We start from the raw sequence: 27102 nt of genomic DNA, 5'->3' as shown, positions 1-27102 counted from the left end.
ACATTTCAGTTAATGCAACTAAGTAATAAAAAAGGAAATCCTAGTTAGCAATCGAAATTGTCATACACATAAGTTATCCAAAATAAGGAGGCCTATTACAAAAGAAACACGATTCTAGGCCTCGGGTTGTTTTTCTTTGTCTCCACTTCTTGGGCTATTCCCTGTAATATTGAAAATAACGGGGTGAGTACAACTACTCAGTAACCAAGGTCCGAGTAGCTCATACTAATGAATAATAATTAGTTTAAATGTAAGTGAAAATTAATATTAATACTTTAACCCATGAGAAACATTTGAAATTAGCTCACATAATGGCATCTACTCAGAAAAAAAATAATGTTTTTAGCACCTTTCATATCAATAGAGTTGATCACACAAATCATTGACAAGCCTAATGACAAAGATTATTACTCAACTCAACATATCAACATTATGGACTCAATATAGACAACAAGTGTCTTTGCTCACTATATGCATGATTACACCTCCCTTATATCTTCCTTATTCCTTTGACATGAAACCGTGAGCTATAATTCAATGGGATATTCTATATTCTTTAACTTCCCTAGCCTAAACACTTATGAGGGGATTACCCGGCCAAGGCATACCCAACTCACTTATGGATCACGGCTTCCCCTATTTCTCACACTATGGGGTGTCATATGCCCTAGACTAGCTTCCTCATTAAACTAGTGAATAGCTAGCTAAGTTTGAGTCCCTCGTTGAATCAATAGGACAATATAAATATAATTAATCCAGGCAATCCATCACACAGATGGGGCCTTACCTAGTGGATTTATCATCTACTCCACTTTCTAGACAAACTCCTTCCTCTTAAGATCATACAATAGACATTCATGCCATAATTCACACATATACAATTCATAGAACTTCACATTATCATTTTTTCATTAAACTTCATCATTACACAATCATTGGACTTTTCAAACACATTTCATGGAACTTTAAAACCAAACAAGTCGTTTAAACTCTCAATTCACAATCATTGCACATCACACTTTTAAAATCATTGAACTTTCCTATTTTCATATATCTCACACTTTTAAAATCAATGAACTTCCCTATTTTCAAAGATCATTGAACTCCTCCTAAACAAAGATTCATCTTACTCCTCTATTTGCAAAATCTTTAAACTCCCAATTCACAATCATTACAAAAATCCACCACTATTATTCTCAAGGAAACATTTTGCATCACAGGCATAAAACTCACAAATTTTGATCTAGTAGATTTCTTCATAAATTAAGCTACACTTGCATTTTCTCTAGTTTATACATTTCAATAATAATTCATAAATCAACAAACTAATAGACATACACAAGCATAAGATAGAATTTTCTCAGTTGCCTCAAACCTTTGAGAGGTCAAAGGTTTCACCCTTCAACTATTCACTCCCAAAGCTTTCAAGAACTTAAATGGTGCCAATAGTAATTACACTAGAAGCATTTACCATGCAAAACATCAATATCCATTCTGAACTATTTTTCACTAACATTTCATCATTTCTTAATACTCAAGATTTATTCTAGACTCCTCTAGAAGTATCCATAAGGCTTCTTAGCTTCCTTTAACTCTCATTTATAATATTGAGCTCTTAAATGGGCATAAATAAAGCCACATTATTCCCAACCACCAAAATTATGGGAATCTCGGACATTTCATGTCCTCCAATCACTAATCATCATAAAATCATAAATATTAAGTTTACTTAGCTCAATCTACCCCCATTAACTCTATTTAAGTCAATGGGTTCGACCTCATAACTTCTATGGATCGAAAATCACCATTAACAATTAAACCCTAACCTCTACTATTAAGAAAATGGAAGAAGAGAGGAAAATTTAAGCAAGAAAGCTTACCTTTGGTGTTTATAAGCTCCAAACTACTCCAAACAATTAGTTTCTTCAAGCCCTAGCTCAGCTTTTTTGCCACTTGCTTGTTCTCTTTTGTTTTCTCTTCTTCTTCACGTTAGATTCGCGACTTAATATTGTAAAATTTTGACCATGCATCGCGGCGAACCTACAATGCACCACGATGCATGGCACAGAGAGCCTCTTCCAGGCGTGTTGTCACGCATGCGCTGCGGCAGACCAACCCCACATTGTGACGCATGGCACAGAATTACTCTCTTTAGAAATTCTTCCTTTTCTACTCTCGGGTGATCCAATTCTCCTTCGAACCCACATTTAAAATTGAAATCAAGACCAAACACGCCCATTAAGCCTCTCTGGCCACACACCTCATAGATATACTTTATTAGTTTATGTAAGCTTAATTAATTTGGATTTAAAATTGAGGATGTTACATTAAATATTTTGTATTTTAAAAAAAATAAAGCTTGGATTAAAAGGAAACAAACACACCTAATAGTGAGTAGTATAGAGATGAAAACACAAACCGCTCACATATAGGGTTTGATTTTAACTCCCATGTAGGGTTCAATAGATCAAAAAGGTTATTTAAACTCCCTAATTATCTTAATGGACTAATAAACCTCTCAATTAATTTAATTAATCTTTAAAGTAAATTTTGGGATGTTACAAAATACACCTTAATAATGTTACTAAGTTTACATCTTAGGCTTTTAATGATTATTGTATGTCTATTGGAATTGAAATTGAGTATCTTGTAGCACATGTTCATACATAAAATGACTTGTAAAATCATTTATTAAACACTTAAAATGGATTGCAAGACTATTCCTCATGTGATCAAAACTCTTGATATTCCTTTGGGGACATGCAATCATGCATGTTGCAACATTAGTTCGCATTAGGTAATAGGTATCAAAATTTCTCTCCTTTACAAATGATTTTGAGTCGAGAGTCTAACATTTCCCATCTTAAAGTCTTTGGTTATGCGACTTATATTCCAATTGCTCCACTTTAGCGCACAAACATGGGACCTCAAAGAAGGTTAGGAATATATGTTAAATATACACCTTCATCAATAATAAGATATCTCAAACTATTAACTGAAAATTTATTTACAATACATTTAGTTGATTGTCATTTTGATGAATCATATTTTCCAATGTTAAGGGAGAGAAAAAGTAGTCAGAATGAATTATCATTGTTTTCTCTATATCTTTATATAAAATAGTGTGAATAAGAAGTTCAAAAGATAATTCAATTGCACAGTTTAGCAAATCAGTTGTCAGATGTATTTGTTGACTAAAAAGAGTAACTAAATCACATATTACAACTGCTAATGCTCTGATCAAAATTGATCTCCTTATTAGACAATCAATCACTATTAATGAGTCCAAGACCTACTTAAAGCATGGTAGACTCATTGGTTCTAAGAATAAAAATCTTTCAAAAAGAAAAGGAGCTAAGAATCTAAATGGTCAAGTTGAGGAAAAGGAAACTCCAAAACAGTTATTAGACACAACAAAAATCTCAATTCTAGATGAGACACAGGTACCTGAAATAGATAAATATAATGATATCTTAGTAAATTATGTTGTGGATGGAATTCGATAGGATAGGAATGAAGTTAACATTGATGATGACAATTTTGCATATAATATAGCACCAAATTCATGAATGATAATGAGGATTGAAAACTGAAGTCTGTTAGGGAATATAGACAAATAAATAATTGGCCAAAATGGAAAGGTATAATAGAATCAAAATTAAAATCTCTTGAAAAATAAAAAAATTTTAGACTATAGTCCGCACATCTAAAGATGTAAAACCTATTGGGTATAAATAGGTCTTTGTGTGAAAATGAAATGAAATAGATGACATTATAAGGTATAAAGCATGACTCATTGCTCAAGGTTTTTTTACAAAGACCTAGTATTGATTTTGATCAAATATACTCACTTGTGGCAGATACAACATGAGTGGTATTAGATTTACGCCTAATGGATGTTGTTATAGCCTATTTATATGGCTCTCTTGATAATGATATTTACATAAAAGTTCTTGAAGGATTCAAATTGCAAAAAGCAAGCAATTAATGTTCTTGAGAATAATACTCAATCAAGTTAAATAAATCCTTGTATGTGTTAAAACTATATGTGTAACATCCTAAATTTCAATCCAATAAAATTAGTTGCTAATTAGGGATAAATTAGTAGTTAGTAGATTGATTATGGTTTTGGGTGTTGGACTAATATGTGATATTGGTTGATTGATGTGGTTATAAGATTGAATGGTAGAATAACAATCCGGGACATAACGCGTGAGTAGCAATGAGAGTTTTCTCACTGTGCTAAGCACCGCCACAGAAGTTGCATATGCCGCAGCCCATGGCACAAAATTTTACTTAAGAGTTAAGTTAGAACTCGTGAAATCAAAAGAGGAAAGAAGAGAAAATGCATCTAAGGTATGGAAGGAACTTCTCTGCTAGGGCATCAAGTATTTAGAGTTTGGGAATTTGCTTCGGCTAATGACTTGTTGAATAAGTATCGTACAGCCATGAGCTTCATTTTTACAATATTTTTATTGAATTTGGATGGTTAAGAAATTGAGTCAGGAAGTTTTAAGGTGTTGGAATCTAAAAGAAAGGTTTAAAAGGGCTTTTAAATATGAAACTAAGGTTTTATGACTAGTCTAGAGTTAAATAATTGAACTTTAAGAGTTTAAGCTAAAATTAGCCTAAATAATTAGGTTGAAATTAAGAAATTGGTTTGGTAAAATGAGTTAGGAGGGTGTTATAGTCATTTGAATAACTTATAGGGCTAGTGACTATAAAGAATGGATTATATGAAGTAGAAAGGTGTTGATTGAAATGTCTTGTATGTTAAGAGATTTGGTTTAGCCAAATCAATACCTATGTTGAGTGTTAAGAATTGATTGAGGGGCATTACATTGTGTAGATTGAATATCATGATGTTGCTTGTGAGAATTTATACTCTTGGGAGTTCACTACGATTGGTAACCCTTAGTGAAAAGGGTAAAAGGTAACTGGAGTAACCCTTTTACTTGTTTATTTATGAAATTATTTGCAAGTATTTTTATATAACTATGTGCATTATGTGTATGAACTGATAGAGTAGCAATATTGTGAAAGAAATATGTATGCGGGTGTGTGAGTAATGTATGAGATGAATCTGAAGAGATATGTGCATTGCATCCACGACTAGGGTAGGGAGTCGCGGCCTTATTATGTGCAAGTCTAGAAAGTCTTGAAGGTTTTAAGCATAGATTTTGACTCCACTAGGAAGGACTTAGGAGATCTTAAAAGTCTTAAGCGTAGAGCTTGACTCCACCAAAGTGGACCTCGGACAATGGTCCACGAATGTATCCTAAACTAGGGTAGAGGGTCATAGTCCTACTCTATGTAAGGCTAGAAAGTTCTAAAGGTCTTGAGCGTAGAGCTTGACTTCACCAGAAAGGCCCTAGGAGACCACCCATATGCGAAGAAGATACTTAATATGAGATAGAGGTATGATGGGCCTTGTTTTTGTGTAAAACTGTAAGTCCTGGTTCTAGCATAAAGCTTGATCCACTAAGAGGAAAACCAGGAGTGCATAAGTATGAGCATGATATATTGATAAATATGAATTTGTGTATATGCACACTATACTATTTTATTGAAATACATATTGCTTTATCTTTTGTTTATAATTTTGCTTACTAACTGGTATTTGGGTTATATCTGAATACCGAGGTAGAGAGAGCATGAGAAGGCTAAAAAAGGAAGCGAGGAAAGAGTAGCTTTGATTGGTAATTGTATGACTACCATTGTATAAGTAAATGTATAATATGTTGCTAGAATTAAGTTGCCAATTAAGATGCATAAGCATATGTGAAAATAAGTATGTGAATGTATATATAAATTGTGATTGAAAACTTGCTTGGATATGTGACATTATATCTCATTGAGGATACCATAGTAGTGGGTACGTGGGTAGGCCTGGATGTCAATTAAGCAAATGTATGTTATTATGTAACTTGTTCCACTTGTATATATATGAAATTATGTGTATATGTGAGAACTTGGCACAAATGATGAGGCAAAGCCTCATTGGAAGAGTTGAGTATATTTATCATTTTTGACCGTATGGTGAGGCAGAGCCCTATATGTGAGAGTCAGATGATTGAAGTGGAATAAGAGAGAGAGAGAGATAGTGTGTGTGTGTGAGAGAGAGAGAGAGAGAGAGTATTGTTACATGTATTGTGCCTAATATAAGCCCATAAGTGTGTAATATGGCGTTGAGAGGTCAATTTAAGTAATTAATGTGATGTACGTGATTCGAAGTGTTAATTAGGTGTATGTGATTCTTTTGAATTTAGTTCAAAGCCCAAAGTGCTCTAATAGGGTAATGAATAAGAATTGAACACTTAGGGTTCTATGTTTTGAAAGGAAATATAGCTTTTTTACACTTGGGTATCTAATTCTAGATCGGACTGTTAGATCGAGTCTAAACTTATATCATTAGATAGAATATATTATAAGGTTCGTGTGGTCATTTGAATCACTCTAATCGAACATCAAATATGAAAATGACGCGTGGCGAAAGTTCACCTTATGAATTATCGTATGATAGCAGAATTTGTTGTCATATGCACCACAGCGCATTGTATGCACGCTGCGGTGCATGACACAAAGAAGAATAGAGCACTTTGCTTTGTATCATATGTTGTGGTGCATGATGGTGTAAGCTACAACACATGGCACTTTTTCAAGGGAGAAACACTGTGTTTCATTGAGTAATAGAATTGTGTTTGCACTTTCGTTAGTCCTTTGATTTGAATATATGTTTGACAAAATTGGGATCCCACATTTTAAAAACCATTTGAGAGCTATTACTCTGATATTATGTGATTGTTGTTTGATAATTGTGTATTTTAGAATGGTAAAATCCGAATTAAGTAGAGACTTTACAATATGGGCATATGTAGTATAATCACCTTAGTGAATATTTGATAAAGGAAGGATATAAGAATGATTTTATTTGTTCATGCAAATGAATATGTAATAATCATAGTATATATTAAAAACATAAATATTATTAGAGCTCTTACAGAGATTCAAAAAGTTATGAATTGCTTAAAACAAGAATTGGAGATGAGGAACTTGGGAAGGACAAAATTTTGCCTTAGATTAAAAATTGAATATTTGAATGGTAGTAATTTTGTGTACCTAAAAACATATATAAAATGAGTTCTAGAGTGATTTTATATGGATAAAGCACATCCTTTAAAAACTCAAATGGTTGTTAGATCTTTAGATAAGGACAAATATTATTTTAGGCCTCAAGAAGAAGATAAAAAACTACTTAGTCCAGAAGTATCATATTTTAGTGCCATTGGATCACTAATGTATCTTGATAGTCATGCTTGACCTAATATATTATTTGCTACCAATCTATTAACAAGATATAGTTCTTCACCAACATGAAGGCATTAGAATAGAGCTAAACATATTCTACATTACTTTAGAGATACTATGGATATGGATTTATTATATTCAAACAAAATCACATAGGATTTTATAGGTTATGTAAATGCAGGATTCATGTTAGATCCTTATAATGGTCAATCTTAAACGAGCTACTTGTTTATGTGTGGTGGCATAACTATTTCATGGCGATTTATGAAAAATATTATAGTGGTTGCATCTTCTAATTACAAATAAATTTTAGCAATGCATGAAGCAAGTTGACAATGCATTTAGTTAAGATTTGTGGTTTATTACATTCAAAGTGCTTGTGGTTTTTCTTTTGAAAAAATGGTCCTAACAATTATATGTAAAGATAATGTTGCATGTGTTGCCCAGTTGAGAAAATGATATATTAAAGGAGACATAATAAAACATATCTCACCAAAATTCTTCTTCATACACGATATTTAGAAAAATGGACAAATCCAAAAACAAGTTTGTTCTAATAATAACCTAGTAGATTTGTTGACTAAAGCACTTTCTATTTTAACTTTTGAAAACCTTATATATAATATTAGAGCTCGCAAGTTTAATAATATTAACTAATTTAGTCATGATGGAAGTTTATATACATTGTGCTCTTTTTTCCTCGATCATGTTTTTTTCTATTGGGTTTTTTATGGTAAGGTTTTTAATAGTGCAATATCAAGAATATTGTGTTTTTTTTTCCTTCATTACATTTTTATCCCATTAGTTTTCTCTAATAAAGTTTTAACAATGCATGGTATCTTTTGTTAACATTCAAGCAGAAATGTTATGAATATTTAAGATATTATATAGATATTCATATCTTTCAATTACTTTGACATCTTTTGATTATTACAATATTTTTTAGTTATTAATATTTTATGTATTTTATTTATTTTAGTCAGTTATATATGTGTCCATAAATAAGAGGCAGTTCAATTGTATTTAACATATTAAAATGAGAATTCTTTTTTCTCTCACTTTCTGAATATTCTCTTCTAATATTTCCCTTTTCTTCCTTTATATCTTTACTCATTCTATAACAGCCTCCATTTCTTTATACTACTCAAACTTGGATTCAAAATAGAATTTTTAAAACAGAACAATTATTGAATTGGAAAAAAGTGTGAGTTCAAAATTTATTGGTGTTCAATTTTTTACACATGTCAACTAAATATTTTCATAAATGATAGCTTATAAATATTATAATTAATAATTATAACTATAATTATAGTTACATATAGAATCAAATGAAGACTTTATATATTTTTATCTACATAATAATGTAAAATATGACGGTGCCAAGTAGTCATTTCCTCGGATTAAGATTAAATATGTTTTAAAATATAAAGTATTTTTTAGTTTTTAAAATGTAATGAATACAATTTTTTAAGAAAATACGCTTAATAAGGAGTAGTATTAAAAATGAGAATCAATCAGTGTCATATTTTTCATATGAGACACTACATAAAATAAATACAAACTAAAAATTATATTTTCTTAATAAGATAAATTGATTTATTAGAGATCGTAAATCAGGGAGGGAGTCAAACTTGCATTCCCAGCTAATCCAATTATGTATGTACTCATGCCAAGTCATGGATCCTCGTCAATCATTAAATTCCATCCAAACCGTTCTTTGAAACAGATCAACGGTCATCAATAGCAATCGCCACTTCTCTCATCCGCAGCTCCCAGCACTCAGTAAACAAAACCCGTCGATTCCTCCATGAAATCAACGGCCAGGATCATCTATGATTCGGCGCGCAAAAATTCCCAATCAAAAGCTCTGTATATATTTTCTGCTCAAAAAAAAAAAAAAAAAAGCTCTGTATATATTAACAAGCCGCACCATCCCAGCGCAGAATCGTCGTCTCCTCATTCCTCTTTCAACTCTCAAGCCAATACTGTGATCAAGCCCTTCCGATGGCACGTACTAAGCAAACGGCCCGTAAGTCCACCGGCGGCAAGGCTCCGAGGAAGCAGTTGGCGACCAAGGCTGCTCGGAAGTCTGCTCCTGCTACTGGTGGCGTGAAGAAGCCCCACCGTTTCAGGCCAGGTACGGTGGCGCTCCGTGAGATCCGAAAATACCAGAAGAGCACGGAGCTTCTGATCCGGAAGCTTCCTTTTCAGCGTCTGGTTCGTGAGATCGCTCAGGACTTCAAAACGGATCTTCGATTCCAGAGCTCTGCCGTCGCCGCCCTTCAGGAAGCCGCCGAGTCTTACCTGGTTGGACTCTTCGAGGACACTAACCTTTGCGCTATTCACGCTAAGAGGGTCACTATTATGCCTAAGGATATTCAGCTTGCGAGGCGTATCAGGGGTGAGCGTGCTTGAGCATTCGGTTAGGCTTGTATAGTAGTAGATCGGTGAATTCTTAGTCGTTAATGCGGTTTTGATGGATTTACCTTTTGGAAGTTATCTGTAAGCTAGTTCTCATGTAATGGATTTGTCTAAGGCACAAATGATTCTGTTAAATTCTTTTCCCCAATTTCAGTTTCCTATTTGTGGCACTTTCCAATTCTGAACAAGTTTAATAACTCCTGAGCTGGGAAAAAGAATCTGATCTAATGTTGTGCTTAGATTTCTGTTTCTAGTGAACTGAGATTCATCGTGTCTTCAATTGGTTTAAGGGAAATGTGAGAATTTTATTATGGATAATTTGACGATTATTAGTAAAATTCTATCAGAGTGGTTACGGAACTGAAACTAAGTAGAGAAGTTCAAGCTGGTTTCACATGGGAATGTGCACAGTACCGAGAAGATATATACTTTTATTCAATAAGGTTTGCAAGCAGCTTTCACTTCATTCATATCCGATGCATTGCCAATTATCACGTCTTTCTCTATCAATTATGGTCGTGATTTGATTGTTAGTCTGTTCCTAACATTCAGAATCAATATGAAATATGCGAGTCTATCATATCTTTGCATTCAAATCAATTGGCAAAAATATCTATACCATAAAGGCCATCAAAATTCAACTCAGCAGACAAAAAACTAGTCAGATAGATTATTCTTCATTATATTGCGGCGGAGACTTAACTGTTCTGTTGTGTTCATGATGTTAATAATATAGTTTGTTTGCTTTGAGGGAATTCTTGGATAAGGAATTGTGAAGGGAATTGAGCTCACCAACCAATGCCCTGAACATTAACTATTTGTTTTAAAAAATATAATTTTAAATATTTATTGAGCTACATTGGAGATAAAAAATTTGTTAAAATTGAATCAATTGCCAAAGAATAAGGTATAGAGCATAAAGATAAAACTGTCAAAGATAGGTAAATTTCTTGTTTTTTTCTTTTAACTGAAAGATGAATTGCACTAATCAAAAGAGATTACAAACTCTAAGGTCTACAAAAGAGACATTATCATCTGCCGTTGTCTTCTGAGGAAAAGGTGAGGAGAAATCACAAGTACCAAAACTAGAAGCTAACCTATGAGCCAAATTAGCAAGATAATTAGCATCAGAGTTACAATTCCTACTAATATAATGAAGTACTTTTTCTATTTTTATATATAAGATATTTTTAATTGAATTTCGCATACTAATAAAAGTTTATTGCTTTATTGAATTTATATAAAAATACAATGATTTTTTAGCTTTACTTCTAATAATATCATAATTAATATCGTGATAGTGATAGAAAGAACATACAATTAATAATTTATTTTATTTTTTAAGATAAAGATAAAATTATTTAATTATTAAAAAAAATTATTGTCACACCTTATATTTAGAGATAAAATAAATTTTTAAAAAAATATTTTATATATAAAAATGGAGAAAGTATGATATTTCAATCTCTATGATAAAGCAATCGAGCATTCTCAACAATGTTCTTAAAAAGGTGCTTCTCAATATAACCGTACTGTATCAATTGAATGGCTTAAATGCAATCGCTATTTACTTCTTTTATGTAGTGGAGGAATTTTTTTGTTTAATCAAATAAAGAATTTAGTTTCTAAATTTTTATTCCTTTCATTTTCAATCTATATTTTTTTTAGAGGATAGATGAAATTTTTATGGAGGCAAATGGATTTTTTTCTTGAGAGGAGGGCTATTGGAAATTATTTTCAGGAGGCAAATAAAATATATTGGATCATTTTTTATAATGATACGGAAGTATTTGATGGCCAAAAGGATAAGAAACTACAAACGAGCTCCATTTTACAATTATTTTAATAAACTTTTTAAATTGCATGTAATTGTTGTATTACTATATTTACACAATTATTGATACAATTCTCTAGTTATATTTTGAGCACTAATTATTTGCGAGTGTCAGTACAAGCGACTGCCCTTTTTATTTTCTTATTTTCGAATAAAATAGGTATTATTTATATTTAAAATTATAAAATACTTTTAAATTAAATCACACACACTAATAAAATTTATAAAATATAATTTATAACTTTATTTTTCAAGATAATACTATAAATTTTAAAAAATGTCTTTCATTTAAAATTTTATTTATAAAATAATATTAAAGAGAAAGAATATATGAAACATGTAATATTAAAAAAATTATTAATGTCTTATATTTTAAAATATCAATTTTTTTAAAATTTCATATAATTTATGATAAGGGGGTGGTTTTTTTTTTTCATTGAAAAAAACTATAACTCTAAATTACACAATTATTCTTCCTATTGTAAAATTTTGGTCATCTCACCGTTGCACCTCTTGATGCAAGCACCTTATCAGTTGGCGATTGTGCCTTGATAAGTATTTTTTGAAAATGAATATATGTTTTGATTCGAGTTTCAAGACCCAACTTATTAATTTATTTTTTTAAAATTTTTTTTGGTCCCCTCCTATATCAATATCTATTATCATTTTTTCAAAGGATTAATACATAGATTCATAACATATGAGTTAGTCAAATCTTATTCTGGAATCTCTTGATTCTAAATTTAATTATATACATGTTATTTATTTTGGATTAAATTACATTTTTAACTTTGAACTTTTTCTCGAGGGTAATTTTATCCTTATATTAATAAGTGTGGTGATTTTATCTCTGAACTAACTTTTCGAGAAACGCTAAGTATCTTGTAAAAAGAATTATTATCTTCTCAAAAAAATAATTTAAAAGTAAAATACTTGTTAATACAATAATAAAATTGCTCTTTGACAAAAAAGTTGATAAATAAATATGCACCTTAACCTTTTTTTTTTTTTGCCCGGCCAACGAAGTATAGAATTCACTTTGCCATTTTGATACATTCATACATATATAATAATATTATATGATATACAATACTTATTCTATTTTTTATTATTAAAAAAACTACAATTTTTTATTTATATATTTTTATGAATAAAATAATATATTTTAATAAATATTTATTATATATTTTTTAAATCACCTTTCATAATTTACATTAATAAAAAATAATTAATACATAATTATATTAATTAATACATGATATTTTAATTTAATTTATTTATTTTTAAACATAATTATTGTAATTGCCTTATTTTTTTAAACTGTGTGATGGTACGTAATCCGTAAATTTATTAATTGACTATTTGATTGATTTTGCTCTTGAGCAAGGCACATATGCCAAGTCATCGATCCTCGCCAATATAAGATTCCATCCAAACGGTACATTGAAACCCGTCGACGGTCCTCAATATCAATCACACTTCTCTTTATCCGCAGCACTCATGCACTCAGTAAACAAAACCCGTCGATTCATCATTAAAATCAACGGTCAGGACCATCTAGAATTCGGCGCGCAAAATTCCCAATCGAAAGCTCTGTATGTATAATAAATCACTCTATCTCAGCACCCAATCGTCGTTGTTTCATCCGTCTCAAATCTCTCTTCACTTTCGTTTTTCAAGATCATATACTTTGATCAAATCCTTCCAATGGCGCGTACCAAGCAAACGGCTCGTAAGTCCACCGGCGGCAAGGCTCCGAGGAAGCAGTTGGCGACCAAGGCTGCTAGGAAGTCTGCTCCGGCTACTGGCGGTGTGAAGAAGCCCCACCGCTTCAGGCCCGGTACGGTGGCGCTCCGTGAGATTCGGAAGTACCAGAAGAGCACGGAGCTTCTGATCCGAAAGCTTCCTTTCCAGCGTCTGGTTCGTGAGATCGCTCAGGACTTCAAGACAGATCTCCGATTCCAGAGCTCCGCCGTCTCCGCTCTTCAGGAAGCCGCCGAAGCTTATCTGGTCGGACTCTTCGAGGACACTAACCTTTGCGCTATTCACGCTAAGAGGGTCACTATTATGCCCAAGGATATTCAACTTGCAAGGCGTATCAGGGGTGAGCGTGCTTGAGATATGAGAATTCAGTTAGAGTTGTATAGTTTAATGTTTAATCGTCATAGTTCATGTGACTTAGTTGGATTTGCCTTTTGGAGCTTTTTTGTGGGCAATCGCTGATATAATGGTTTCATCAATGGAAAATCTAGTCTGTTCAATTATATTATACTCTGATTTTGTGTTTCGATGTGGCGTTTTATACTACTTAACGGGAAATTGAAGACTTCGGAAGCATTTTTGCGATTTATTGATTGGGATCCTTATCCGTGGTAAGGATCCAATTATATAATAAATTGCTTGAGCTGAATTTTTAGATACTTTACTTCCGAATTCTAGCAAAATCAAAATAAAAAATGGCTCAGCATTGTTATGGCGATATCATGTGCATATCAAAGCTAGTACAACAGAGAAGTTTCAGTATTATTTGAGTATGGTCTTGAGCAATTCGTCCTCGGTGTTAAGGATAGTTTCATTTGCCTCTCGGAGTTGAGGCTTCCATTGAAGCTGGAGAAGATTATCCACCGTGTCTTGTGTGCCTTTTTGTTAGGTTTTTCTTTGTTGGTAATTATATCTTCCTTGTGGGTTGTGATGTTTTCCCCCCTATCTGGTTGTGGTCTATCATGAGCAATTTTATTTTGGATACTATTAACAAATTTTCGAGGTTTCCTTTTCCTTCTTTGTTGGAAAGGGTTTTAGTAATCTACAAGTAGACATGTAGCATTGGTTTCAAAGGGGTTGGGCTTGATAGAAGAAGTTTTCAGATTTTCACTTTCTATTGGCAGTCTTTGATCATTATGGATAGAAATAGGTAATTATATTTTTAATAGGGTTAAGTAATGGGTGAGGTAGATTAGCCTGAGGGTTGCTTGTAACTCGCTCGCTCATATAGGACAAAACAGGTACTCGTAGCCAACTCATTTCAGCTCGTTTGAATATAGGTTGAGCTAGTCAACCTAGTTGGGTTAAGAGGGGTTAAGCTATCATGGTTTCTTGGACAAAATTGCAAATTGTTTATTGCCAGAAAGAAAACATATAAAATGACTCTTGAACATTTAGATAATGTTTGATTGTAAGGGAGGGGAGGAGATCCTCTGTCTTATCAAATTAGGAGAGAGGAGCCTGTGGAACAAGGCAAGGGAAGGGGCTTGTTTCGTCAGGTGATCACCCCTCTCCTTCTTTCTCTCTCCTCTCCCTTTCAACCAAACAAAACATTAGGCAAAAAATTCAAGAAACAAGAAACATACCAAATATACCGCAAGATGCCATTCAATATGCTTTGTTTGGATTTAATGAAAAATTCGTCAAAACAAATGCAAATATTACAGCAGTAGCAGCAACAAGCTTTATTCTATTAGTTGGGATCGATTACATAAATTGTACAATGTTATTATGTTTTATCAAATACTCTCTTTGTTTTAAATTATACGATACTTTTAAAGAAATTTTTTCATTTCAAAATATAAGACACTTTGAGTAGATTAAGATTTCATTAAATGTATCAATTTTAATATTATCTTTTCTTTTTCTATAATTAATTTTCATCTCTTTTCTTTTTAATATTATAAATGATGGGTATTTTGAAAAGTTTATATTTTTATTTTAAAAAGATAAGGTTGTTAAATGTATTTAATGAAATTTATCAATTTGTGAGATTTTATTTAAAAATATTTTATAATTTGGAATGGAGGGAGTAAAATATTTAGCAAAATTTTACTATCTTTTCAATTTCATCCAGCAAAATTAAAATAGGAGTGCCATCCAAGCTCCAAGGTGCAAATCATACCACTAGCAACAAGAACCATATTTATGGGCGATGGACGAACCTAAAGTGACACACAGAAGCTGCCATGGATGAACCAGAGGTTACTGGCGAGTAATACAAAGGCAGTGATTATGTAAGGAAAGTGAACTGGAAGAAGAAAATACTATATACTAGCATATTCTAGAAACCATATCTACTTCATAATGTAGGGCGTTGAATAATTTTATATTTATTTTTTTAATTATGCTCTTATTTCACTTATTACTTTTTTGTTGTTGAAAAAAACATGTATTAGAATTTTAATTACTCTCATCAAAGCTTTTATATAAAGTATTTAATGAGTATAAATAAAAATATATGAATATTTTTAAGAATTTAAAATTTTAACTAACATTATTCATAAATCGTGGATTAATTAATAATGATTTATATTATGATGTACATAGATGTTGTATGTAATTCATTTACAACTATCATTTAAATTTAACAAATTTCAGCATCCAATTTAAAATTTTTCAACACCTAGACAGTTTTCAATCATAGATTCATTTTCCTTAACAACAAAGACAACAATTTAATGCATGCTCAAGTTACCAGGAACAAGACAAGAACACGACCTTCCTCCATTTTTCTACAAATCACAACAAAGCCAATAAAGATGGCGCAGGGAAGGGGAGTCACAACACTGTGTTTTCGTTTCTTTGCTTTTCTTTTTATTGGCCAAATTTCTTTCTGGAGAACTGCATACAATTCTCACCTAAAAAAATTAATTACTACAAAGCTCATTTGCATAAGAATCCAACATAATTACCCCATTTCTTTTTCACCTGCCTAGTCTTCAAACCAAAATAATAACAAACACCAACCAACCTAGACCTAACTAGGGGTGCACATGGGCTGAGCTGAGCTAGGCAAGGCCTTGCCCGATGCCCTGCCCAAAGGATGCATGGGTTGAAAAATGTAGCCCGCTTCTCAGCCCTGCCTGCAAAATACCCTATTAGCTTAGGTTGGGTAGGGCAAGTTGGGCACCTTCGGGTTGCCCTGCCCATCAGATAATCTCCCTTTCCATCAATTTCAAATGAAACTACCATAAATCAACAACAATGACCCAGCCCATCAACTCAAAATAACATCCATAAAGATGTAAACCATAAATAAAAAATAACAACTATGATATTCAATAATCTATAATTCAACATCTAACTTAAAATATAAAACTACCATAAGTCTTGACACAGTGAAATTATCCATAATGCAATCCAAAATAATAGCTACAATAATCCATTACAAACAATAAATTTTACAAAAGTTTGGAGCATCATGAAAAAAAAAAATTTTCACAGAGTAGACTTCAATTTACAAAAAGCTTCTTCCTAATTTTTCTTTCCGTCTTTCCTTAAGTCTTAATACTTAATATAATTAACCCTTTAAAAATTTTAAAAAATATATTAATATACTCGAGCTAGGCCAAATGGGCAAGGCATGCTACCCTGCCTGTGGCCTGGCCCTGCCTGAACAATGCCCTGCCCAAACATGCCCAAGTCATGTCGGGCAGCTTTTTTTAGGGCCAGGTTGGGCAAAATTTTACCAGATTCTGGGCAAGCATATCGGGCAATCGGGTTACATGCACACCCCTAGACCTAACATTACTTACCTACAATCAAAGGAAAGAGGAGGGAAACACACGGAGTATTTCACAATGACCAAAATGAATATAATGACAGCCACTTGCTGGATATACTACTTGCTACTTGCTACTTGCCCAGACCACCACTCGTACAAACAGGGAGAGGGTTGTTTTATTTAAATAATCATTCTTTTAATGTCAAAAAAAAGAAAGATCATGGAAAAAAAAGATCATGGTCCTTAAATTCAATTTCAAAATTTTGTGATAGTCTTATTAATATTCTTCCTGAGTCTTTAATTGTGATTTTTCCATAAAGATGTAAGAATTGAGTCACGGCAATAAAAAAAATATAGGGACTGAGTTGAAAATCTAGTGAAACTATTAGGATCAAAGGATTATTTTTCCTTCAAGAAATTAAATAATCATTTCATTAATCTAATCGTCATATATAGAATCAGTGAGCTTGAAAATGAGTTTAGAGAGTCGATTGTTAATAAATTAAAGTCGAATAACACATCTAATCTTCTAGTCGACCCAGGTTAATTTTATTGGTGTTTCACTGTTTTGTTTTTTTTCCCCTAATTTTGTTAGTTTTCCTTTGATCATTAAAAAAAAAACACATCTAATCTTCTAACCTAACTTTTTACTTAATTTCAATTTAATATCTTAATTTTATTTATTTTTTAGTTTTCTAATCTTAATCCTGTTAATCTAATTAACAGAAGAAGCTGATACTACTGTAGGTAATCACATCCAATAGCCACTCAAAGCTTATTTATAGATAAAGATTAATAACAAGTCCAATCCATGTTTTTATTTAATAACAATTCATTTCTTATTAATTTTTGTATAAATTTTTTGAGTGGTCCTTGGATGTGATTCTCTCAACAATTATTTACTAAATGCTAACATAATAATCGTACTGGTCATTATTTTATTCATTAATCTTAAATACTTTTAAAAATATAAAAAGTAAAAAAATATTAAATTTGGATGTTTAATTTGATTTCAATCATCCAAATTTAAAGTTTTAAAATTATAATTTTGCATTTATAAATTCATCTTTTGAAATTCTAGGTTTAGAATAATTTTTATTTTTGACTTAGATTTTATATTTATTAAAAATATTTATTGAACAAAAAAGGGGGAATGGCATTAAAGGTCCTAAAAAAAAACTTTATTGCACTTAGGGTCTAAACAAATTTGATATTGCTTTGCAAGTTTTGGGACCCCAATTGCAATATTTTTTCGCAGCAAAAATATAATTTTACGCTTTGTTTGATTTGAATCAGAAAAGCTGTGTGAACCCTCAAAGAAATGAAATAGACGACGCACGGTTCACTGTTTTTCTTGTTTTTTTCTCATTTCACCAGTCGTCACTCTACTATTGTTGATCGTCACCGGCGTGGATGAGTGTAGAAGTTGTGGGTGTTGATAGATGAAGCACAGTTCATAATTTTCCTCTCTTTTCTTGCATTGAGTCACTATTGGTCGCAGTTGTAGGGGGCGACTTGTGGAACTCAATCCCTTGCTGCCGTTGGAGGAGGACCATGGTGGTTGGGATCTTCCTCTTCGTTCATTCTTCTTCCTTGTTCCTCTCGTATTGTGCATTGTAGTTGGTTCTCTACCTCATTTTCCCTTGTATTGCACATTGCTAACCATTGTTAATTTTCTTCGTTGTCCTTATTCGAGTAACATCATCTATTTCTTGAAGATTCTATCATTATTGTTTAGAGGTAAGGATCTTCAATTTTATTTTTCCCTCATTGATTTGGTGCATGTGAGTCTTTTAGTTATTGAAGTTGTAATAGGTCTCTCGCGTGAAGCACATATGTTTAAGCCTGCAAGTTTACTTATTTATTTATAATTCTATTGCTGACATGAGCTAAAGGTTGTTGAACTATTTTGATCATAAAAGTTTTAGAGTGAATTAGTTGTTATACAATAATGATTATTAACTTGTTCATATTGAACTTTTACATGTGAACTGAATAAAATATAATCCAATATGAAGAAAATCTACTATCAAAAATGTTGGAGTATTTGTTGTGTAAAAATGAACTTTGAGTTGTTGAATGTTGAGTTGTACATTTTATTAAGCTTAGCCAAATGATAAATTGGAAACACATAACTTTTAAGTGAGAATATATGAATCTTATGTTGTGCATAGTGGATATTGTGTTATGCACTATTTGCCTAACTTGAGTATTTTGTTGAGCCTAATTTACTGATAAAGTAAAATCGTACGGATTTTTAGTTGAGAATATATGAATTTTGTGTTGTATATAGTGAATATTGTGTTATACATAGTGAATATTGTGTTATATATTATTTGCTTACTTATGCATTTTATTAAGCCTAACCTACTAATATAAGTTAAAGATTGCTAAACCATTAAGTTGGCTGTGAAAGTTTTAGAGTGGAGTAATTGTTGTACAATAGTGATAGTTGATTTGTTCATATTGGATTTTGATATGTGAATTGAATAAAATATAACTCTCAATGTGAAGAACATTTGCTGTCAAAGACATTGGAGTATTTGTTGTGTAAAAATAAACTTTAAGCTATTTACATTGAATTTTGAATTGTGCAAAATAAAAGTTGAGCTTTTATATGTGGACATTTATTTAGATTAATTTGTTCATTGCAGATTAAAATAAAGAAAGATTTATCATTGTTCAAAATGTGGGGAGGTTGGATATAGTCGCAAGACATGCAATCCTAACCCAGCATGAGAAGTAGTCACATTGTTCTTTTTTGGTGTATATAGACAACTATAATTATATATATGGAAGCATTCTTAAGTAATATTTTTTGGGTAATTGGGAATCATAGATATTTTTTATTTGTATATAGAGAAGTAACTGTTAGATTTTTTGGATATAGTGGCAAGCTTTTTGTATATATTAGACTTAAAATATCATGTCAAATTTTATGTGGCTACTTGTTTTAGTACCTAGGCTAGTACCAACATGAAATTCTTCATATATGATGTAATTGTCCTTTTTAATATTGAAAATGCATAGACTTTTTGTTGAGTATGCATGGACATTGCCTGGTGCATAGTGGATATTGTGTTGTGCATGGTCTGCCTAACTTGTCATTTCTATTGATCCTTAGCTTTTGAAATATTGAAAATGCATGGACTTTCTGTTGAGCATGTGTGGACATCTTTTTCTGCATAATAGATGTTATGTCGTGTATGGTTTGTCTAACTTGTCATTTTGTTGAACCTAGACTAGTGAAATATTCGAAATGCATGAACTTTTTGTTAATCATGCATGGACATAGTTTAGTGTATAATAGATGTTATGTCGTGCATAATCTGTGTAATCATTTTTGTTAAAGCTTAGGCTAGTGAAATAATCAAAATGCATGAACTTTCTGTTGAGTGTGCGTGAACATCATCTTGCATATAATGAATATTGTGTCGTGCATGATCTATTCCGTTGTTTCGAGGGTTCGCGCAAGTTCTGAATTCAAATCAAACAAAGAGTAAAATTATATTTTTGATGTAAAAAAATATTATAATAAGAATTTCAAAACCTGCAGAGTAATATTAAATTTATTTAAGCCCCAATGTAATAAGTTATTTTTTTAAGGCTCTTAATGTCATTCTCTAAAAAAACCGGATCACATTGCATTACAGCGATGATCATGTTCTCATGAGTGATGTCTGATGAGCTCGCTGAAACCAATTCCCAGACGCAGCCTCGCTCTCGCACTCACAGCAGCACGCCGTTCTCTCTCTTCTTCGCATCTCCGCCGCCCGTCATCGTCTTCTCTCCTTGTTCATCGTGACTGTTGAGTCTTGAGGTCGCATCGTTCTCTGGTTCTTCCTCTCTCATCTCAGATCTGCCGCTTGTTCCCCGCCGTTGTGTCTGCTTCTTCTTCTTCTTCATGACGGCCGAGGTATTTCTTTTTCTTCTCCCTCCTTCTTCTTCGTGTTCGCGATCTGATGGTTATTCTTCGTGGCTTTCATCCTTTGTTTTGCTCTGATTTTTTCTTCATTTGCTGTAGAGGCGACAAGAAAACCACAAAGGCCAGGCACATCAGTCACTGCTTCGGAAATGTAAGCTCTCTTTGCATTTCTCCCTTTTAAAATTTGTTGATTCCTCCTGTTTTTGTGGAAATCAATTTCGTTGTTCTTGGTCTAAGGAGAACGGATACCCACAGTATAAATGCTTTACTTTCAAGTATTCAAGAAGCACAAATTGTAGCAGTATAAAACTTTTTGTTTTGTTGTTCTTGGTCCCACACGATATAGGATAATTTCAAGTGTTTAAGTTTAATTTTGAGACTCGTCTGTGATGATAATGCGGTTTCCTTGTTGAAATATTGATGCTTCAAAGTTCTTGTTGTTGCTCCAATCATTCCTTTAAAAGTGGAATCTCTGTTTAAATTCTCTTGGTTGGAATAAAAAGGACAGCCTTGAAAAAGGGGCTGGCCCCTGCTTGGACAGGCTGCGTACAATGGCCCATGCGCAATCCTGCTTTAGACAAGTAAAACTCTTTTTATCTTGGGCATGTTTTATAATTATAGTTTGTAGAAGGGGGTGGGATGAAGCATTCTCCTCCTCTTTATTCCCTTCACTGTTGACTACTTCAATTACCAATAAGAACAATCTTAAGGTGGTGATGATCCATTTCCCAGTCTTCCTTTTCCTCTTAGAACCTTTTACATTAAGTAATTAATTAATTTTATTAATTAATAGCAAGCTGTAAGCTCTGCCTGTATGTATATTTCTCTTTTAGTGTAACTACTATTTATTTGCATTCTAATTGCAAGCTGTAAGATAGGAGCAGTTTTTTATTCAATTAATTTTTGAAAAAGGAAGAAGACTGGGAGGCGGGTCATCTCCATCTTCAGATTGTTCATATAGGCAGTTGGAGTGCTGCTGGCAGTGAATGGGATAAGGAGGAGGAGAATGCTTCCCCCCACGCCCTTTCACTAACTATAAATTATAGGACATGTCCAAGATAAAAGGAGTTTTCTTGTCTGAAGTTATCACCATACCAAATAAGAGTTGGTAAATGGACAGCATAACAAGTTAGCAACTCTTTTCTGAATTAAGTCATCAATTTTTTTGCACTGGACACATTCCATTTGGAATTGAACCTGATTGAAAATTTTCAAGGATCCAATCAAAATCATTAATTCTCTGATGAACTTGATTGATAAGGGTTTTCTAACATAATTATCAACTGATTCAGTGTTAACTGTGTCTTTCAGAAATCTCCGGCTGTCGTGAAAGCTCAATAGAGATGTGTACCACTGGGAAGCTCAAGTCTTCTAGTTCTGAATTAGACCTTGATCGACCCAACATTGAAGATTACCTCCCTTCTGGGTGCACTATTCAACAAGAACCTCATGGCAAACTCTGCCTGTATGCCACTTTCTCCTTTAGTGCAATTGCTATTTATTTGAATGTTAATAGCAAGCTGTATGATACGAGCAGTTTTGTTTTCAAGTGATTCTGTTGGAGTGTAGAGATTTACTTGCTGTTGTAAAATTTAACTACCCCCTCTCTGTTCATCTTTTCTCCAAAAATTCTTGGCAAACAGTCAGAACTCGTTAGATTTGTATTACTTGGTTATTGGTTTTCAGGCGTGACTTGCTCAACATTTCTCCTACTTTGTCTGAGGCAGCTGGTGCCATTGTAGATGTAAGATTTGCCCTCTTTCTGAACTTTGCTGTCTTTTTACTTCTGTGGTTTTGGTGCACCTCCATTATTTTAGATGAATGATTATGATATGTTAAAAATCATGAGGCATTGAGGCTTCGGGAAAAAAAAAAAAAAAGAGGCACACAGACTAGCTGTTGTGTACTGCTTCTCCTTGGGAATTTGTTTGGTTCTGTTCTTGGAGATTATTTAGGCTTGCATTAAGAATCAGCAATTTATTCTCAAGCTCATAAAATGTGTGGGTGCACATGTGTGCACACAAAAATGGAGATGGTTTTCAACCCCTTGTTTTTGACCTTTGTTACTTTTGGATGTTTGCTCACTAATTGAAAATTTCTGTGTTGGATAGGATTCGTTCACAAGATGCTTCAAGTCAAATCCTCCTGAACCTTGGAATTGGAATGTTTATTTGTTCCCTTTGTGGTGTTGTGGAGTCTTAGTTCGATATTTGATACTGTTCCCTGCAAGGTTAGCTTGTACCTTTTCTACAGTTACTTAAAATTATGCATGATGATGTAAAGAAGAGTTTTGTATATGGTTTCAATTTCAACTTTGGTTACATTAAATTTCCCTTTTAAACTTGATGTATGAATCTCCATTGTGTCTTTCATATAAACTCATTTACTGTTGATCATGTCTGGCCTTTTAATATTTCTTATTTTAAGTTACAGGGTTCTAGTGTTGACAATAGGATGGATAATATTTCTTTCTTCCTTTATTCCTGTGCATCTCCTACTGAAGGGACATGACAAGTTGAGGAGAAAGATTGAGGTGCCTATATTTTCACCCCATGTTATCCCATTCAATTTTTAGTTTTCTCCCTCCCTTTTAATATATATGTACACTAAAAAGAACAAAGAAGGCTTATACTGTTTGGTTTTAAATAGTTTTAAAGCACACAATAAATTTTGGTTCTTAGTTGTCATGCTGTTTCTTTAAATGTACGCATTTTAAAAATAAATGACGCAAACATCCCTTGAGTTTTGCTGCAATTGCAGAAGCGTCCCCTTTAATTTCAAACTTCAAAGTATACACTTCAATCCAATTTTAATCGTTTTGTTTTGACTAAAATGTCATCTATCAACCCTCTTTTGTATTCTGGCAAAAGACAACTTGGTTACATATTTTTTATGGAGGTTATTTTAGTCTGAGAATAAAAATTGGACTCAATTTTTTTTTTTTTAAATAGAGGGAGTGCATGTATGTTTTTAGCAAAACTTAAGAGAGGCATCTTAAGAGGCACATGCTCTAGGTTATTTTCAAATGTTATCTTGTGTTCATTCAACTTCAAACTTTTATTGGAATAATTTAGCAAGTCTTTGTATAATTTGCTGTTACTCGAGTACCTATTGCCTCGTAGAGTTCAATTCATCTTGCTCTAGATGATGTGACTTTACCATTGTAGTTGAAGAATTTTCCATTCACTAATTAGACCAGTGGAAGAAGAGTAAATTGTTAAATAACTGCCTATACAAATACTTCCTCCGGTCCTAATTCTAGGACAAAGTAAACTAATTTCATGGTTCTCAAGGAGTGGTAGTTGATACCTTAAATTTGTAAAAAAATGTGACCTTCCAATTTTGCCATTTAATGTAACTAATGACCATAATAAAGTGTTGTATAAAAATTAGAAGTATGCCAACAACTTGCTGAAATTGATGAGGGGTAAGGTTGGAAAAAATAAACAACATCTTGTCCTATATTTAGGGCCAAATAGGACTTTAAAACTTGGTCCTATAATTAGGAGTGGAGGGAGTATATTACTAATCAGACTAATTGAAAATCAATGACATACTGTTTTGTCCAAAACCTACCAGTGAATGGCTATCATTTTTACATTTTATGGTTCATATTGTAAAGGTTGGCCAATTCATTGGTGGGCATAATTTCAATTTGTACATAATGTTGTAAATGAACTCATCTTTTTGAAGGATGCTGTACACGGTGGAGTGCATGGGACTAGTTATAGTCCAACCCATGATATTAGCACAAATGGTCTTGAGAATCTAAAGATACAGTCTGTTATGTTTTCTCTGTCTTGTACAATTCTGATGTGACTTTTATACATCAATTGGATATGATAAATTGAACTTGTCCTTCAGAGGTCATTGGTGGAGATGATGTGCAGTTTTTTTGTTGCATCATGGACTGGAGTTGTCAAATATCATGGGCCACGTCCTAGCATGAGACCAAAGCAGGTATGTCTAACATATCGGATGTAACCTTATTTTAACATTTAGGTAAATGTGAATGTTGTTGACTGATAATTTGAGTTCTCTCTACATTTCATGAACAGGTTTTTGTGGCCAACCACACTTCCATGATTGATTTCATTATTTTAGAACAGATGACTGCATTTGCTGTAATTATGCAGAAGCATCCTGGATGGGTTGGTAAGCATCCTCCTCAACTAAAAACTGTTTCTTTATATATAGTATAATAGCTTATATATATTATATTATGACATCTTTGGGTAATTTGGTTTTAAAGTAATGGTACCCCACTATCAGGATGACTTCATAAATATATCTAAACCTTTTTCTTGTTAGCATTATTCTCTCTGTTGGTTGGTTTAATTGTTTCCTGGGAAGAACAGGGCATGTGATGAACAACTAGTGATGACCTAAAGCTTGTTAACGTACAATGGGTTTTGGGAAATTTCCTGTTAAAACAAGTAATTTATGAATTTTATAAATATTGGCTGTTTTGTGTAGGATTATTGCAGAGCACCATTTTGGAGAGTGTAGGATGTATCTGGTTCAATCGTTCTGAGGCAAAGGATCGAGAAATTGTTGCCAAGAAGTGAGTTTAAATGAAAATTTAGGAAATATCTATTTCAGATTTCATCTGTCTTGACTTGTCTGCTTTAAATATTTCAGATTGAGGGAGCATGTCCAGGGCGCTGACAATAATCCTCTTCTGATATTTCCTGAAGGAACTTGTGTAAATAATCACTACACTGTCATGTTCAAGAAGGTGCGTGTATCTGTGAAAAATGCAGTTGCGTTCACCTATACACTTATGCAATGGGCGTTCTTTCTTTCTTTTGTTTCTGATACTCCTCCATCCCTTACATTGATTTGTACTTTAGTTGTATCCCAAATCTATCGTCTAAGCATTTTAACTTGTTTATTGATGTTTATAGGGTGCATTTGAACTTGGCTGCACAGTTTGCCCAGTTGCAATAAAATACAATAAAATATTTGTGGATGCTTTTTGGAATAGTCGAAAGTAAGGTTATGCTTTTCAATGTTAATTACTTCTATATTTTCACTGTTCCACTGCTGTATTAGAGGTGTAATGGTTGGATTTCATGCATTTGCAGGCAATCATTCACTATGCATCTGCTGCAGCTAATGACATCTTGGGCTGTTGTTTGTGATGTTTGGTACTTGGAGCCACAGAATCTGAAGCCAGGAGAAACAGCCATTGAGTTTGCTGAGAGGTGTATAATTTTCCTCTACTCCCTCTGTTAAAAAAATGCCTTTAAGGGGATGGATATTTAAAAATGTGAGGTATTTTTAGTGTTTCAAGTGTAATGAATGTGTTTTTTCCCCCTCGAAAAATGCCCTTAATAAATGAATCATTTTATAGTTATTTTTAAGTAAAACACTCTATGAAATGAGGATAATTATGGAATAGAGGCAGTATATTTGGTTAACTAATTATTTGGAGTGATATTTAATTAAAAATACCTTACGTTTTTAAATGGAGGGAGTATATTGTTATTAGGAAATGTTTAGCAGGAATGGTTACCATGAAAGTGTCTGTATTTTTACTTTAATGTAGGGTGAGAGACATAATCTCAGTTCGAGCTGGCCTCAAAAAGGTTCCTTGGGATGGCTATCTAAAGTATTCTCGTCCTAGCCCAAAGCTGAAGGAAGGGAAGTAAGTTCTATTACTTAATTTCTCTTGGTGCACACCTTTTGCTATCACATGGCCAATAACCTAGGTTTTATAGTCGATATCAATAAAAAAAATGTCAAATTTATGACAATTCTCACTATTCACGACTCATTAACAGTGTGGATGAATGCATTGGCCTACCTAGTTAGGGAAGTACACTTAGTTTGTTGTTCTATTTGTTTTGCACTATATGGTTTGGTAGGTTATAATATATGCCCCTTCAAGCAATCACCGTTGATGATTGAAACAAACATTCGTATGCTTGTTTAAAGGAACAACTACTTGTTGGATGAGTAGTTACTTCTAAAATTTTACAAATTTCTTGCCTTGGCACTATTTTATCCATTTGATTTACTTGTTGGTTAAATACATAAATATTAGATTAATAGTTGTAAATTGCTTCTTACTTTGCACATTTTGGGTTTAGAATAGTTTCTTTATGAAATGATTATGTTGTA

The 27102-nt window shown here is 32.7% G+C and overlaps 2 protein-coding genes across 2 annotated transcripts; both read left to right on the top strand.

Moving 5' to 3' along the window:
- The first annotated feature begins 9243 nt into the window (after nt 1–9243).
- On the top strand, nt 9244–13832 carry LOC129300962 (histone H3-like centromeric protein CENH3). The gene is made up of 2 exons (XM_054939558.1): nt 9244–9717; nt 13187–13832. The coding sequence occupies exons 1-2, from the start codon at nt 9313–9315 to the stop codon at nt 13679–13681; spliced, it is 900 nt and encodes a 299-aa protein (XP_054795533.1). The 5' UTR covers nt 9244–9312; the 3' UTR covers nt 13682–13832.
- A 6887-nt stretch (nt 13833–20719) lies between these two features.
- LOC129300963 (glycerol-3-phosphate acyltransferase 9-like) lies at nt 20720–26630 on the top strand. The gene is made up of 13 exons (XM_054939559.1): nt 20720–20967; nt 21076–21127; nt 22288–22441; nt 22663–22720; nt 23088–23206; nt 23410–23509; nt 24841–24936; nt 25035–25131; nt 25453–25540; nt 25618–25714; nt 25884–25969; nt 26064–26183; nt 26528–26630. Exons 3-13 carry the CDS (start codon nt 22320–22322, stop codon nt 26628–26630), a joined length of 1086 nt encoding a protein of 361 aa, XP_054795534.1. The 5' UTR covers nt 20720–20967; nt 21076–21127; nt 22288–22319.
- Nucleotides 26631–27102: the final 472 nt, after the last annotated feature.

Source organism: Prosopis cineraria, unplaced genomic scaffold, assembly GCF_029017545.1.
Source record: "Prosopis cineraria cultivar Desert tree isolate PC_DT_omini unplaced genomic scaffold, ASM2901754v1 PC1827, whole genome shotgun sequence".
In the NCBI taxonomy this organism is placed as follows: Eukaryota; Viridiplantae; Streptophyta; class Magnoliopsida; order Fabales; family Fabaceae; genus Prosopis; species Prosopis cineraria.
Note: the sequence above shows the minus strand (reverse complement) of the source record. Positions and strands in the feature narration are given on the sequence as shown.